Source organism: Pieris brassicae, chromosome 7, assembly GCF_905147105.1.
Source record: "Pieris brassicae chromosome 7, ilPieBrab1.1, whole genome shotgun sequence".
Classification (NCBI taxonomy): Eukaryota; Metazoa; Arthropoda; class Insecta; order Lepidoptera; family Pieridae; genus Pieris; species Pieris brassicae.
The window spans coordinates 8,297,399-8,315,075 of record NC_059671.1 but is presented as its reverse complement, the minus strand read 5'-3'; the positions used below and the strand labels follow the sequence as shown (position 1 = coordinate 8,315,075).

At 33.6% G+C, this 17,677-nt stretch overlaps 1 protein-coding gene across 2 annotated transcripts; it reads left to right on the top strand.

The window, feature by feature from the left end:
• Nucleotides 1–3,640: 3,640 nt before the first annotated feature.
• LOC123711619 (globin-like) lies at nt 3,641–14,069 on the top strand. 2 transcript variants are annotated; one of them, XM_045664249.1, is made up of 4 exons: nt 3,641–3,796; nt 12,600–12,760; nt 13,342–13,567; nt 13,832–14,069. In XM_045664249.1, exons 2-4 carry the CDS (start codon nt 12,606–12,608, stop codon nt 13,967–13,969), a joined length of 519 nt encoding a protein of 172 aa, XP_045520205.1. In that variant the 5' UTR covers nt 3,641–3,796; nt 12,600–12,605; the 3' UTR covers nt 13,970–14,069. The 2 variants fall into 2 exon arrangements, with proteins under 2 accessions (XP_045520205.1, XP_045520204.1); XM_045664248.1 differs by lacking the exon at nt 3,641–3,796 and adding an exon at nt 11,848–12,001.
• The last annotated feature ends 3,608 nt before the right edge of the window (nt 14,070–17,677 follow it).

Here is a 17,677-nt window from a genome sequence, read left to right as displayed (position 1 = left end):
TTTGGCGGGATCTTCAACGAATTTGGTTCATGTTCAGTCAAGCGTAGCCGAGGTATTTCATTTTATAATATATTACGATATTTTACATTAATAATTTTATTAATATGCCGACTGCACTTATCGGCAGTCACCTCACGGGGCACCCATAGACAATAGATCGTTAACACTACTTAGCATTGATTTACCAATCATGGCGCGTTCACGCTGACTACTGAATACAGTCATTTATTCGCGCTTGATATTTACCAAATTCAAGGAACTTGCATTATATTTCTTTATTTCAAAATTATAAATGGTTTATATTGTTCCTACAGCTTAGTTTTATCATCGGACGTCAAGGCAGAAAACAAAATAGCATAGCTGTTTTACCTCGGCGTCCATCGTTCCACAACTATCAACTAATAATAAGCGTTTCTTAAGGTGCCTCTTTGCGAAAGCAGCTGCCCACTGACGTATAATTTCGAACCAATTCGACTTAGAGTCCTTTAAGAAAAGAGCGCACCAATTCTTAAAATGCCAGCAAAACACTGGACAGCCTTCTGGTAATATGAGTGTCCATGAGTATCATTTAACATCAGGTGAGACTCCTGCCCGTTTGCGTCCTGTTACACATTGACTACTGCGTAATTTATTTTGCGTGGTAATCTAAAAGTGTCACCCAAAGGATTTAAGGGTAAGGATTCGTGTTGACTTAGCTAAATAAAATTCTCGTAGATCAAAAACAAGTCTCCAGTCGAATACCTAAGAGTACGAAGGCTTAAAGCGACTCCGTCGAGTTAGTTTCACATACACGAGGAACATGTGACATATATATGAATTATGTTATTTCTTGCTTTGTTCCCTTTGGAGCAGAGACTCTTGGGCCGTGTGGTGTAAGTGTAAAGGCGCTAATTAAGGATTTAACTTGGCGCCCGGTAGACACTGACACGGAGCTGATGCTCTCCTCGATCAAAGAATAAGTATCACAATGCACTGAGGAACACTTAAGTGTTAACGGTACATTGCCACATGGACGAAACTTTTAAAATGTGTTTTGATTTTCTTTTCATTAATATTTAATTATTATTGTTACTATTCAAATTTGTACAAACAAGGCCGCAGTCTACAAGGGCTTTAATATTGTCCTGCCTTAAAATCTGATTATTTTAATGTGAATACAATATTTAGTATTGCCAATACACGGTGCAATATAAATATTAAAGTAGTCGAGCTGGAGCCTCCTAGGTCCGATCCTTTGTAGATCGTAGCCAAAGAACAGCTTTGACATACCAATTACCAAAGACAATTGATAGGAACACATGGATATTACTCCATTTCTGCTACATATATTCTACAAGATCGGTCTTAATAAATTCCATTTACAGATTAGCTTATCAATATTTATCGCACAGATTAAACTTGTATTTCTTCAAATTCCAATTTCCAGTTTTAGATAAACGTATGTGTCGATTTATGAATTACAGGAATACTTTGAGTGAATAGTTTATGTTTTTCTGAAGACCTTTTTAATTGTTTCCGTAAACCTTTATGAACACAAAAGAATAAAACACTATTTTTGCTATCTACAGAAATGATCTTTGGTTTACGTACTACATTACATTTGCGAAATACATTAATTTCAATAACTCGAAATTTCTAGTGCTTTTCCGCAACTATCCGCGAGGGAATCGTTAATATTCGATAAAAAAGTTTTATTTACGAAATAATTAATATACTGTTTCTTATTAAATATGGAAAAAAAATCTTAAATAGGTTAGGTTTCAAAATAAAAGATTTTTTTGTATTGATAATTTTCATACTGTTGATAGTTCAGAGACAATAAACGATAATAAATACATCAGGTATTTTCTATACAACTGCCCTTGCTAAACGCGGTGATTCACACTTATCATTATAAATTGTCCATGTTCCTTTCTGAGTCAAGAGTCCCGTTATCCCCAATATGGCATGATGCAAACCCATATCTACACTCGTTTATTATATTTTTTTTTAAACTTAATAACTAACTTGATAATTTCTGATTTGTTGGCATTATATGTTATGGGAGAAAAATCTAAATTACATTTATTACAATCTAGCCCAAACAATAATTATGGCTAATATGTGACTTAGTGTTCTATAATGTTTTGACGCTATATTCATGTGTCCGAGATATCTCACTCGCACTTATATTCACTACACTAGGTAGATTAAATCAAAAGGTTTGGTTCTTTTTAGGCTTTTTATTCCTGTTGTGTCAAGAAGTTTAATTGCCTCAGCATTCACATGCTATGCCGCCTGGTTAAGTGAGCAAAGGCCGTTTCCCCGTATTTAGGAGCATACGATTGGCAGATTGGCTTTCGTTTCTACATAAGTTAAAAAAAGTCTTACATTAAAATATCAAATATGTAGTGACAAAATTTATCACTTCTGTACGTTTACACCCTGCCCCATAAAACAATTAAACTAACTGTGAATATACGTATATACACGCATAGTACTTAGTGTATATATGTATATACGGAATATACGGCGTATATGGAAGATACGGCGCGCCTCACAACCTTGACACGGAAGTAATGTCATAAGCTTAAAGACAACTTTATGTAGACTACAAGATGCCACGCGTGCCTCGCAGACTTAGAAACCCCTTGGGGAACGTATATATCGTTTAGTACTCTCTATTTGAAAGGGCTGAGTAGATGGAAATTTTATATGAAGGTATGAAAATTTTATATACATACATAATATTTATTAGTTAAATGAAAAGAATAATATTCTGTTACTTTTTTAAGAAAGAAGAAAAGTAAGTCCCTAATCCAATGACACTATGAAATTGAACGTCCAAAGATGCGTTCAAGGTGTAAAACTGAGAAGGTCATAGTATAATAATAAAAACATTATTTGTATCTTATTATTGTCAATACGAATAGATTTCTCATAAGATTTACTATGGCAGATATACGTATAAAGGCAGTTGTTTTATTTTAGCCAGCAAAAAGCGTATCCTTAATTGTACCGTTTATTGAGATACTACAATTTAAGTAGCAACTTTTTAGTTTGTTCAATGCTCTGACGGTCTTAAGTTGAATAGCCGGCGAAAGAATTGTTACGAGCAATCAGTAAAAATATGTGTCCCAGGTATATTAGTTGGAACAAGTGACTGTTGAGAGTTACGGGACTTAGAATACCAGTTTTTAGAGCCTCAGATTTCTATATCTGTTTTATGATAATTTGTCCATCTCATAGGCGAGTAGGTGATCAGTCTCCTGTGTGTTAAACACTCCGACGACTTTTTGGGTGTAAGGCAAGTCGGTTTCCTCACGATATTTTCCTTCATCGTTCGAGCGTATGTTAAATGCGTACATAGACAGAAAAGTCCATTGGTGGACAGACGGGGATATAACCTACGACTTCAAGGACGTAGGCCTTCTCACTTACAACATACAAGGACACAAAAACAATATGCCATAAATTCAATATTTGGTAAATCTAGTATTTATAAATGTGTACTTTAATACGGTTCTACTTTATTTACATATATAACCGCTATTTCTGATAAGGCTAACAGAATTAATAGTTTGTTTTCATCTTAAGAATTAGGAGTGCAGGGCTAAACAGCCTAAGGGCCCAGGGCGGGCGGGTGTTAAGTGAAAACAGAACTGAGAATTCAGTTCTGTACATATCATCGGCATTGGCGCACGTTTCATATTCTTTAACGTTTTAATTACGCGGAAAAGTTAAAAAACGAATTATGTAAAAGTTTATGTACTGTCAAAACTGTGATGAAAAAAGGATTTAGTGCTCGTACGTAAAGGTGGGTTCTTGTAAATTGCATAACTAAAATGCGTACTTTTAATCACGTTATTAATATAGTTCATATGAAATTCAGCGTCATTGGAATTGACATTTACGTAAAATAGTTTTAATCTGTAGATTATGGTCGTGTTTATGATCACTTAATTCTGGTTTTTTGATAATAAAGAGCTTTAAGATTTCTTAAAACGTGACCTCAATTCAAGTTTAACATTTATTTTATTGATAATTTTAGATATCTGTCAGTAAATTAACATTTCTTAAATTTATAATATTTTTAATGAGACGTAAAAGCCGGCGAAAATTCGTCATTTTAAATATTTGTAGGGTTTACATATTATATGCAAACCAGGCGCAGACAAACCAGTTATTTATTTTGTAATAAATGGGCGTTATGAGTGTTCGTGAAAGTGTCACGGCAACATTTATGTTTATATTACTGGAAAGAGATTTTGAAAGTATTATTTATATCAAAATTATTAATAATGTAATAAATAAGTATTATATAATGCGTAAAAACCTTTTCCAAGTTCTTTTATTTAATAAATAGTTGTTATTTATCAGATATACACATTATTTTACTAATCAACATTAATTTGCTTTAAATAATGTTATCGTAAATGCTTAAACTATTTATAGTGTTATCGCGTTATATTATGATTAAATAATCCATTAATTACAATTATCTATTCAAAAATTAATTAACAACATGTTCTTTAAATTCTTAAGTAAAACTATTTGGACCAGGTGTTCAGTCTCATTGTATAGTTTCTATTAATTTGGATATTAAACATACTCGTACAATCAACAAATGTGTTCCTCCATTTTGCCAGCATTAATTTCGTAGTAGTATTATCGAACTATTGAACGAAAAATAATTATTTAATTCGAAATTTATTTTAATAAACAAGCAGCTACAGCTGCAATAATTTTAGCCACTTTCGTGCTAAAACTATAGTAATGTGTTCGTTATTAAGTTATCAAAAAAAGACCAAACCCATCCCATTTTAAGTAACATATGATACATACTTAAGATGTCATGTGGAACGTGGTGTAATGGTTGCAGCTCCTTACAAACGTTGTGAAAAACAAAAAATGGCGATTAAAAAGAGTGGCGGAGAATTTATTACGAGTTCTTAATTTGAGGATTGGCAGTAAATGTATCATTAGAAGCATTTTAGTTCTGTTTTTGACGTTCATAAGTGTACATTGTGTTTCCTATATGAATAAATGATTTTGAATGTTGAATTGTATGTACGTTCTCCTGTACCACAAGCTAAATACACGCATAACAAAATTCGCCAACACTTAAAGAAGTTGCACAAAATATAATGCCAAATAAGTATTATCTCTGGATCAGGCGTTTTCGTGTTTTCTTTGTAGAATAAGTCTTCATTCTGTTATCGATTCAGGATAGATACAAGTTAACTTAAAAATGTATGAGACCAATGAGCAAATCATTTTTAACAACTCTATATAACTCATAACAGCGAATGCGTTTGTTATCGATTTTCTTATCAAATGCTTTGCTTGAAATGCTCACTAAGCGTATAATTAAATAAGAAATTAGATATTTGTATTCATTTGATTAGGTATGTGTATTCAGCGCATATTTCTGCATCTTTTATGTATTAGTCAATTACTACTGATACTGGCACCTAAGAGTAAATTTTAATATTTTTTTGATAATTTTTCTTTAAAGGCAAGTGTACACGCGTAAGACATGATAAGTGTTAAGCCGGTATTCGAAGCAGTGATGCCTACTCAAACGGAATGGGAACTTTAAATACCTCTAAATATCGATTAAAAACTCTTAAAGTTTGTTTTTGTACACTCGGTTTGAGCGGTAATTTCAAATATGCATCAAAAATACATTCAAGTAGTATAAAATGTAAAATATAATTTGATTTCAGTTATAACGCATATTAAAATATTTGGATTAATTTGTTGGTTCTGTTTTAGGCTTAATATTAATTGTATAGAATCGTGTGTATGTATCGTGATCGTGCGCTAAAAAAATCCTGTATATATAGGTACGTCCTAAAATCTCCCAGGACATCTTGATTAAATCATAGAATATGACATCTAAATTTGGAGGAAAAACTGCCAATTTGACATTGATTCGAATGCACTGACTGAAAAGATTTAATTCCCACTATATCTGTAAATGCCATCTTTACATGATTTGTAGTGCCAGGATTCCTTTTCTTTTATCAGTTTCATAAAATGGCTTAAAGATCAATCAATATAGTGAATAATACACGTGGCATAGAAACCGTCTTTTTGGCTTTTAAAAATCGATTAATAATAACAAATACGAAAAATGATATGTATTTTTGCTATTATTAAAATTGGTCCAAATATATGACAATACAAAATTGGTTATATTAATTATAATTGGAGACGAAACGATGTTCCTCTCTTCGAAGATAATTTAGCTACATTCTATATACACACGACATCTGTTCAATATTTATATTTCTGTAGAAGACGCCAAACTGTAATTTGTTCTCGTGGAACAGGTCATTGACGACTATGTGGTAATTTTCGTTATATATAATTTTCTATCATGTTTATACATTTGAGAACTGTAGTATTCAAGAAAAAAAGAGTACTGCATGAAATGTTTTATTTAATATATGTAATAATCCAAACACTTCTTTATATTGATATTATAAGCTACTAGCTGACCCGGCAAACGTCGTCTTGCCATGTATATAATTTATATAGGAAACATTTTTATAGTTTAATAAAAATAACCTATCTACTATAATTAAAAATAGGAGTTGATCGTAAAGGAGTAGTATGTATTTTTGTATGTTGTATCATAAAAAAGTAAAAACAAATGTTTTGTCTGGAAAAAAAATCTGATCACTTAGGGGTTTGAAATATAGATAGTAGCCGTTTCTCAGACTTACTGAATATGCATAAAAAATTTCATAAGAATAAAGGAGTATGGGAATGAACATTGTGACACGAGAATTTTATATAAGCTTTGAAGGAACAACCGTTCTACAGGACGCTTCGGTCACGACAGCTATTCTTTATTGAGACTCAATAGATAAATTAAAATTCACTATAAAGCTGACTAGCTTTATTGTATGCAGAAGAATTACGGCGTGTGTGTACACACTATTGCACTGTTCTGTTTCATTATTTATATACTATTAAAGTACGGATGTCCAAGACCACCAGAGTATCACAAATGTGCGTCTGCTGTAGTAATGTTCTGACACTTTTTTGCATATCAACGTTCGTCTAATTTTTGGCCAATATATGAACCCAAGACCAAGAAGCCAACAATATGACACCCATGCCACCAGCCATGACACCAGACGAAAACCCCCAACACTTGTGTATAGTAGCGGCAATGTTCCGTACCACTTTTCTATATATCTTGATGAAAACTTTTAATGTTTTATTCGCTATGTGAATTAGGAATAGGCTTAGAGCGTCCTCAGTATTGTAGTGTTATATTTTACAAGTGATATTTAACACATAAGCACTAAACGCTTCCAATTAACATTTGTATTAAACATAACGTTAACTGACGTGTTTAATCAAAATCAACATGTTTGTATTTCTGATGCTTGTTTGGTCTGTGTATTATGCTGATACAAATTCTGCATTACTTTTATACGTATACCTACTTGTAGCTATGAAAGTATTTATGAGAAATTTATATCGTATATATTTAAAGTTTTTTAGAATAGTTAAATGCTCTGCCCATGGACTTAACGCTGCAACATAAAAAGTCTGTGATTCGCTCTTTTTGTCGTATTTTAATTTTTAAGTTATTCACAAAAAATAGCTCTGTATACCATTTTTATTTATTTCACCAGATTCATCATTCTCCGCTATACGTCACATTATTTCATAATACGACTACATTGATTATAAAACGCATAATGAGTATAACATTTAATTACGCAAATTTAGATGGCTGATTAGTAATCAAGGCATAGCTAATCTAATTTTATTTATTCGTATTAACTATGTACACTTATGAACGTCAATATTAACAAAAAAATGATCTAGATCTACTTGTACTACCAGTTACCAAATAAAAGTGGCGTAGAGCGGGCTATAAGAACTGGCAAGAAACTCTGCTACTCATTTTAATCGCCAAGATTTTTTTTGTTTTTTTTTAATTATACAACAAGGGGCAAACAGGCAGGAGGCTCACTTGAAGTTAAGTGATTCCACCGCCCATGGACACTCTCAATACCAGAGGGCTCGCGAGTGCGTTGCCGGCCTTTTAAGAATTGGTACGCTCTATTTTTGAAGGATCCTAAGTCGAATTGGTTCGGAAATACTTCAGTGTTTACAAGGATATTGTAAACTGCAACCATTAAACCATTCATCACATGAAAAAATTCAATGTACTGTGATCAACAAACCATTATTTATGTAAAGAAAGTATAGAACAACTTCGTTACGCGAAATAAGCGCATTTCTTCAAACTTCAAATACGTAAAACGTAGCGATAAACAATAGCTTGTTTTGAGAGCCAATTACGTTGCAAACAATGTGTGTCGTGTATGGCAATCATAATATTTACATGTTATAAGGGCACATACATACCATATTAATTTATTTAAGTAGCATTCAAATGCATAATGACAACTGGCCGTTTTCACCAATGTTTTAACATTTCTATTGCTAGTGACAAGTCCTACGGCTCAGAACAGTTTACGAATGCATGTGCATTTTATGTTTTGTATTTGTATTGTGTAAGTGTTGATTGTATTTTTTAAATATAGGATAGGGGAGAATATGTAGATAGAGGTGCCAAATAAAAGAAAATTTTAGATCTTTGATTATAGTATTTACATATAAGCATGGAACGACCTTTAAAAGAGTATTATTAACATGGAAATATCAATCTTAAAGTATGCGGGTACAATTTACCTACATCCCATTTGAAGAACATTTGAAGAAATTTTACTAAAAAATATTTAATAAAAACTTGCGATTTTTAAAAGTTAGTGAAAGAGTCGAATTAGCTCGAACTATATCCTATACGTTTTCGATATACTAAGCGCCTTCCGTAACTCAAAACTCTATTGGATTTCTGCATAGTTCACGTTACCTTCGAATAAATCAAGTATACACGATCACTTCATTGCACACAAAATTGTCATCGGCATCGCTGTGGCTGAATGTTACAGTACCGAATCTTACCATAAAAGCTCTCGTGCGATCTGGAAAACTTAATTGTGGCGTACATTTTGCTTGTATAAAATTATGTTGCTACACAAAGACATCATTAGAGATTATGAGTAATAAGTAATTTAAAACTGGCCTTACGTACTAAAAAGGATATTTAACATAAGAAAGTGTTTAATAACTTACAGTCTCGATTAAGGGGAACGCAGTCTGTTCTTGTTATATTTTTTCCACTTAAGTAGCATACATTGATTCATAAACTTTCTATAAGGCTGTATCAACTAATGTCAGACAATATACATATATCATTTTTTTCCATAGAACAGGGGGCAAACGGACATGAGGCTCACCTGATGTTAAGAGATACCACCGCCCATGGACACTCTCAATCCCAGAGACCTCGCGAGTGCGTTACCGGCATTTAACAATTGAAAAAAACTGCCTTATATAATGCTCAGTTGTGGAACAACGGACTTTGAGGTGATAAGGGTGGAATTTCGTATTCTGTCTCGACGTCCGATGTTAAACTGAAATTATCTTTCCACATTCATTGAGTGAGACATAAATAAAAAAACGATGAATACTCAAAAATACTTTACTAATGTCACATGTGATCGTTGGACCTTTAGTTCAATTAACAAAGGCCCGGGTATCGAATTGCCACAAGTTTGCAATGTCTATAAACAGTGTGGCGTGGGTGGGGACAAATAAGTGTTCAATTGACATAAAGCGTTACCACGAACGGGTTAATATCATTACCGGGTTCAATCAATTTTCAATTATCCTACACACGCTGAGAGTCATATTGATTGGTCGTCGTATTCTAGAAGTTTCCAAGTACCACTTAATTAAAATAAAATACTGGCGCTACAACCTTTTTTAGGTCGGATTTTTGTCTCAGATTTCTACGTCTGTTTCATGATCATTTGTCAATTTAAAAATCAAGTAGGTGATCAGCTTTCTGTGCCTGACACACCGTATCCAGCCGGGAATCGTATGTACGACCTCGGGGGTGAGAGCCGCACACTGGAGCCACTAGAACAACACTGCTCAAAGTTTAATTAGCAAGCCGTTAATGTATAGGTCTGTTAACCTTTTAGAACAATAAAAGAAAGCATCATTTGGTATTTTTATTGTCCAATTTGACGTTTCCATATAACAACTCTCTATAATGCCAGAATATGCGGAAAATTCCGCGGGGGTTATATATAATGTAGACTTTATATCCCAATACAGCGAGGAAATACTGCCAGCATTAAAGGTACACTTGCCACAGGGGCCAAAAATTTTAAATTCATTTAATTATTATTCCTATGTAGGTTAGTAATATTGTAAGAACATTTTTGTATACATTATGTATTTCATCTTTGGCTATATCTTTAGTATAATTGTTTTTTCTTATACAGTATAATTTATGCTAGCTGTAGGATTACGAAATAAATAAAATAATAATGAAACAATCTTGCCAAAACAATTTAGACTATCATTGCTTTATATGTATTTTTCCGAATACCTCGCGTTTGAAGGCGTGTTCAATGGAGCATGGGACATAGTTGTGTCAGTTTTATTGATAACTTTTTCGAACCTCCAGGTTAAACATTGTGCGTCATTAAGCGACGGAGGCGCTAGTCGGGGGAGCACCAATTTACTTAATGAAAATAACGAATTATAATATTGTTTTTGTGGTTTTATTCGATGAACAACACATAAAAAATAGTGCATGACATTTTAAGTGCTTCGACAACCCTCATTTGGTTGCATGACAGAACAAATATTGATGTTTACAACATACATATTGCCCGGTAATATTCATTTAGTTCAAAACTATAATGTTTTTGATTACTTAATATAAATGCAATGAGATCCTTCACTGGCAGATCCTGAACAGGATCCAAAGACTGTCCATTATGTAAAAAAACTACTTAATAACTGGTTCGGTTTTTTGAACACTTGGAGTATCTGAGGTAATAATAAGTTAGACTTCAATTGACGTAATCGATTCTAAACCAAATCTTAAAATTCAGCGCGCTTACGAGCCTCCTGTGTGAGAGTCCACGGCGGCGGTATCACTTAAGGCCCTATCCCAGCACGAATTGCTGTGTCAGTGTTTCAGGGTGGACTGTGGTGCGTGGAGAGCTGGAGCACCGAGGCGCGCCGGCCCGTCATAACAATTAGTTATGTAAAACAATCAAATGTAATTTTATCAATTTTTTTCTGAAATAGATTACTTGGCTTGCGATAAAATATATAATGTATATTTCAAAATCATGTTCTAACTAAGTTATTTATATCGTGTATCGATCTTTCATAAAAAAATACATAAATTACTCAACACCCCCATATATTTTTGCCATTAACCCTACTTAAAGAAACGAAGACAAAAAAATGGAAAAAACAATTTACTTTTTTGGAGTTTGTCGACCGGATAGGTCCTTAACATCAGGTGAGCTTAATGTCCGTTGTAACATAAAAAAACGTAGATACTCGTACGTTTCATAATACGTTCATTTATAAAGCCTCAATAACGAACACTAAGTAAAACGAATCTGTACTTAAGAAGGAATCAAAAGGAGATTTTGTGGGTTATATTGACACAGCTGAATCTTATTCAGAAATTTAGATTTATGCCTTAAACATTTATCATCAGTAGCGCATATATTTTTTATTAAAGTCATTGCAATTGCATGTAGAGACAGAGTTGTCAATTTGTATTAAAAATATCAATGATATATGAAAGAAAAGCTCTTTAATAACAATTTAGTTCAGGTTACCGCGGTACACCGCAATCTTATCAAATAACATCAACATAAATAGCGAATGAGTAACATCGAGTAATTATTTAGACACTGTATTTATTTATGTCTTGGGAGACAGCAAATACGATAAGAAAACCATTGTAAGAGTTTCCATAGAGTCCAGTCTTACTTATTTTGCGGTAACGTGCAGTTGTTGAACAATGTTATTTTTCTATCTTTGTTCAACATTCATATTGCTCTCCGCTTTCGTTATTTTGAAGAAAATTAAAATTGGACAACGGGTAAGAGACAATAGCGTCTTAAAACATTTGGGAACCTAAAAATAGCGCTTTATATCAAATCTCGTATTGTAAAAGCAGCTCGATCTTCTAAGTTGTTATTTTAGAAATATTCTGTATACTTCGTTAAAAGCTTTAGAGGCGAGACGTAACGCTAAGTGTGACTGAACCTTACTGTACGAATAAATTAGAAGAATATAAATAAGTTCACCATAGATCCAATCTAAAAAGTTCAGTTTCATATGTCAATCATCGAGCCTTTATATATCTTAAAAGGTAATTTAAACCATTTGACTTAGAGTATGGTTGTTTGCAGACAAATAGCTAGGAAATATTGCTTAGTATGTAAACGTGTACATAGGTCTGGCAAGATTCGAGTTAAGATTAATATCGCCTGTAATACACACTGTATGGTTTTATATAAATATCGATACAACTCAGGTAGATGGTCGCTTATGGCAATTGTTGTACGGCTCAGCCACTAAGCCTTTAAGTCGAATGTTAATAACATTGTCATTGAACCATTACATACTTGCTTCCACGAATTATGTTACCGAAGTGCTTACCTCGTAGAATTTTATTTTACTTACGATTGTTACAGTTCAAAATGGGTGGCTGGTTAAGCTACCTATGGTGGGGCGGGGATCCAGACGTTGTCAACCCGAAATCAGGTCTATCGAAAAGAGAAATATATGCTGTCCAACAATCCTGGGCACCTGTTTATGCAGACTCTATCACCAATGGAACAGAATTGTTGAGGAGGTAAGAAAAAAACTGTACTGTAAAACTAAAATCGTTTCCTTGATTCACAAACTCATAATTTCAAGAGGTTTAAAATTTAAATTATTCATTTGTATTCTTTATGCCTGAAAATAGTTTATTTATTGTTATCTACATTTAAATCCTAATTGGGCACCCTAAGTAGATTTTTTGTCGAGTTACTAGTCGAGTAGTTAGAAATGTAAACAAAAATAAAATTCTATTCACATTATTCAAAACTTTTGGGAACAATCATGTTGACATCAGCGTGCGACTCTCGGTCGTTCGAATCCATGCCGAGCACCAATGGAATACCAGTCTACGAATGAATCTAACACTGGGTCATACAGTAAAGTAAAACATCGCCAAGTAACCGGCATATCTCAAATTGGCGACATGTCTCAAACAGAAGTCCTGATAACCTACTTGTCATCTACCTATGAAATTTTTATCAAAAAAACGGACGCAATCAGAGGCCAAGACGTATTTAGGGTCATAACGCCACTGGATAATTATTTTTGTTTAGCAAAACAAACGAAACATTAATACTTTTCCCTAATTCAGCATTCCTATTGTATTTACAGATTATTTCAAGCATATCCTGACACAAAAGAATTCTTTAAAATGGTTAAAAACTCCTCTGAAGAAGATTACCCTCAAAACCCCCAGTTCAAGGCTCACGTGATCAACCTCATGTCGTCACTTAATATGGCGGTCACAAATCTCAACCAACCGGAAGTGGTGGCCGCCATGATGAATAAATTAGGCGACTCGCATGGAAGACGGAAAATACAGCAGGAACATTTTAACGTAAGAAACAGGTTTTTAAAGATTTTATTCCATACCAGACGTGTCCGACGGTTGCGGTTAATTTGTCAATGTATTCATGATATCTCATAATAACGAAAAAATAAATAATTTGCTAGTCATTCGGGATTACGTACACTTCAGCGGTAATTTTTTTAAATAAAAAAATAACTGTTTTATATATTTTGAAACGAATATTTCCCAAAAAAATGCCTACATTTCGATTTTTAAACAGGATCCTTAGCCTTTTAATATATTTTTTTTCAGGACTTAAAGAACGTGATAGTGAAAATGTTTATAGAAGTGCTGAATTTAGATGCTTCAACTCTGGGAGCATGGGGGAAGACCGTAGACTTCTGGTACAAGCATATTTTCGAGACTCTTGGGAAAATAGAGACAAGATAACGTGGCTGTTATGTTTAGAATAAGATTTTAAATGGTTACATTTCTACAATGTATTAATCTACATTTATAAGGTATTATTAAAATATATTAATTTATAGTTTTCTTAGCTTCATCAGTTCACCTCTACCAGTTTAATGTTGCGTTTAAGGGACTTCGAATTCCGAAATTGACGTTTCTTTTTATGGGATAGGGAAAGGGGAAAAATAAAACACCAAATTTTTAAATATTTTTTTATTTTTTTTTACAATTAATCAGATAACATACATATCAAACCAGCCGAAGTATGGCTAAACCCATTTATTATCTAAACTTATGAACAATACAAGAAATTGATACATCTCAAATTCACTTACATTAAATATAGATATATTATATATGCATCCACTCTACATAAAATCTACAACCTACTTATTCATAATCTAAGTTTTGCATAAATTCAAAGTAAATATGCCCAAAAGAAATATTGTTGAACTATGAATATACATATAACTTTTTGGCAATTAATTGAGTATCATTTCTGTGCATAGCAAAATTAATTTTCTTTAAATGTAACTTAGATCTTATTTATAAAGAGGCCACAAATATAACATACGTTTCTGTCGTCAGTTCGATTACATAGGGACTTTTGTTAAACATTATTGCCTATATACTATAAACGTTACTCTTATGAAATGTAAGAAAAATATCATTACTCGTTAACTGAATTAGCCTAGCAGTGCTGTGCAGTGAGTCGAGGGTGTACGGACGGGACGCCGCGGCGAGCATACGAGCGTACGTGCGAGCGTGCACGTCCCAGCCGTTGTGCGTACACGTTGCGCTAACGTACCTTACAACTCCCTTTCCTCTACGTCTATCCTATCCTTCCTACACTTAATATAACATATACCAATACAATACCATACAACACTTCACATAATGATCAAAACAACTATTTGTCATCTACATAAATTTTTTTCCAAATGTTTATATTAAAATATTTCTACTTATCGTAACCTTTACTTAGTTACAGCCAACTTTACAAATAATTGATACATTAGACTCTCAAATAGATCTCTACTAACTATTATTAATGGTAAAAAATAAAGAATAAAATACTTCTAAACATTGCATTTCAATCACATTAGGTTTAGTTATAATTATACAATAATAACATCTTTTTAAAACCCGAACATAAGTATTACAAGAACATTGATATCGTTGAGTTCTGGAATGGAAAATAGCACATTTAAATTCACTAACTGTTACACTTACATAATAATTATTGTTCTCCTGCATTGTTTGTAAAATACATTGCTTTTAGGTAGAGTTTCAGAAAAATAACAATCAAAATATATCAACTATGCTATATGCTGATATAGTCCATGATATATACCTTAATTAAAAATAACCCAAAGAAAAGTTAAACAGGTGGGTGTACCAAATAACAGTGCAGTGCGTTTGATAAGTACGGGAGAGGCGATAAATAGTTAATATTAATACATAGGTGAGGTTATCGAATGAGGTAATAGATACAAGGAGATACTGCCGAGTGTCCCGACGCAAATCGCGCGCGGGCTGCAACCGAGACTGCCTCTCTTATTTGGTACGCGAGGTTTATCGACTGAACACGACCGACTCATAGTATCGCTGTAACATCAAGCCTCTACATCAAGGCACATACACGAACCTGCGCAATTACTGCGCTCAGCTCTTTTAAAGCGTACTATGCAATCGAAGCGACCGCGTCGGCCTCCGTGCGAACAACTGACACGTTCACAAACGATGTGCTTTATTTCACCCTACTCCCTTAGGCGTAACCTTACGACAACTCACAAACACACAATTTGAGATATCGAGAATATTAAACGAGTTTCAAATAAATGCCGAATAGTTACAAAAGAACTTAAGGAACACTACAGCAGCAATCAAATTGCGAATACATTTGTACTACATAAAAACTTAATACACAACCATTTGCGCGAAAAAAGACTGAAAAAGTTCAACTTTTTGTCACAATGAAACAGGTAACAATAAAATATTCAAGCGTAAGGGGGGACTTCTCGCGCCTTCGACAGATTCCCTTTATATCTAAATATTGAAACTTTGTAATCGACACATCTATCTAACGCGCGAGATATTGCATAATACCTGTTTCATCATCGTTTAATACTAGATCTTTAGAATAAATTTCTCATCACAGAGATTTGCACAAAAAATCCTCTAATATTAAGCCTATTGATATTCAATTATGAAAAATGCCTTATTACAATTATGTCCGATAAAAGTACGAATATTAAAGAGGATTATTACATGGTTGTTACGAGACGAGACAGCTTAAAACTAACACTAAACTTATTCTTTACTATTATTTTGATATTGTTATTTTTACGTCACTGCAACACGCTTTATATAAAACTACATTGTACTTTCAAAAACAAAGGTGGTACCGAAAAATATACTTTATTATAAAAAACAACGCCAATACTTTTATTAATTTTAGAGAGATGCCACACACTACCAATAAATGCATCTAGTGCAAATAGCTTGAAACTGTTTAATAGAAAACTTCCGAATGTTATCACGAATACAGAGAACTCATTCGATTAAGACATGTCCGACGATATGCAACGTTAAGGAAAAGAAATGTTCAGGCTACATCGGTGGTAATAATGGATACCTAACATTGTTATCAGTCTCTCTTCGTACAGATGTCATGCGGTTTGGTTTGACTAAGACTCATTGGGATGGTCCTGCACAATGACAAGGTGGGCTTGGTGACGCACTCCTACTAAGCGCTACGGCTACGCGCTACGGGTGAGTTTACGTAAACTACGCGCAGTACGTCGCATACACGCGTGTCGCTGGCAGTAGGAAACCACTAACAAAATAAATATTCTCATCCGACTCACTGGATAATATTAAAAATATTTTCTTAATCACAGCTATCAGTCTGTTAAAATTTAAATTAAGTATATTTCAGAATTGGATTAGTCGTTCCTCACTTATAGGTATTCAAGTACAATCAAGGTACAAAAGTGACTAAGTTTAGAGTGCAGAGTATTGTTACAAGTCGCCAATACGAGTTGTACGATAAATTGGAACATTGGGAAATTTGGTCGTTGAAACTATGTTAAGTTTTGGTGGGACGCGGCGCGTCGGGACCGTATCAATTCTCTTATAGTAATTGAACAATGAATATAAACTTCACACAGGTACAACAGAGATCTAATGAAAGAATAATACGAATACAACTAGTTATAAGGATATGATATAATTATGCTCGATAACAAAAGCTCTTAAGCGATGTTCGAATGCGAGAGACTAGAGAAGCAACATGTTGTGGTAGCGAGCAGTACCGGAGTCTACTGCATCAATTAACTTCGTGGAGAGGTTGGCTTCGATACACATACATAATATTTATATACATTACACGCGATATACTCTTGTGAGAAAATTAAAATGCATCATGAAACGTATTTATTTACGAGAAACGCGCTCAGTGACGCGCACTGGCGCCAATTGTACGGTCGCGGTTGTACGTTTGACGAGTACTGCTCAATGAACGAATGAACGGACTGAATGTTTACTTATTGCTCTACGATAACTATAAATATAGCAGTTAAAAATATTTTCGGCGATCACATTAATATTACATTACCACATAGAGAAATTTAGCTTAGTTCAACATTTTATCATGGCCCGCTGTTTACACGTAAAGTCACTCAGTAC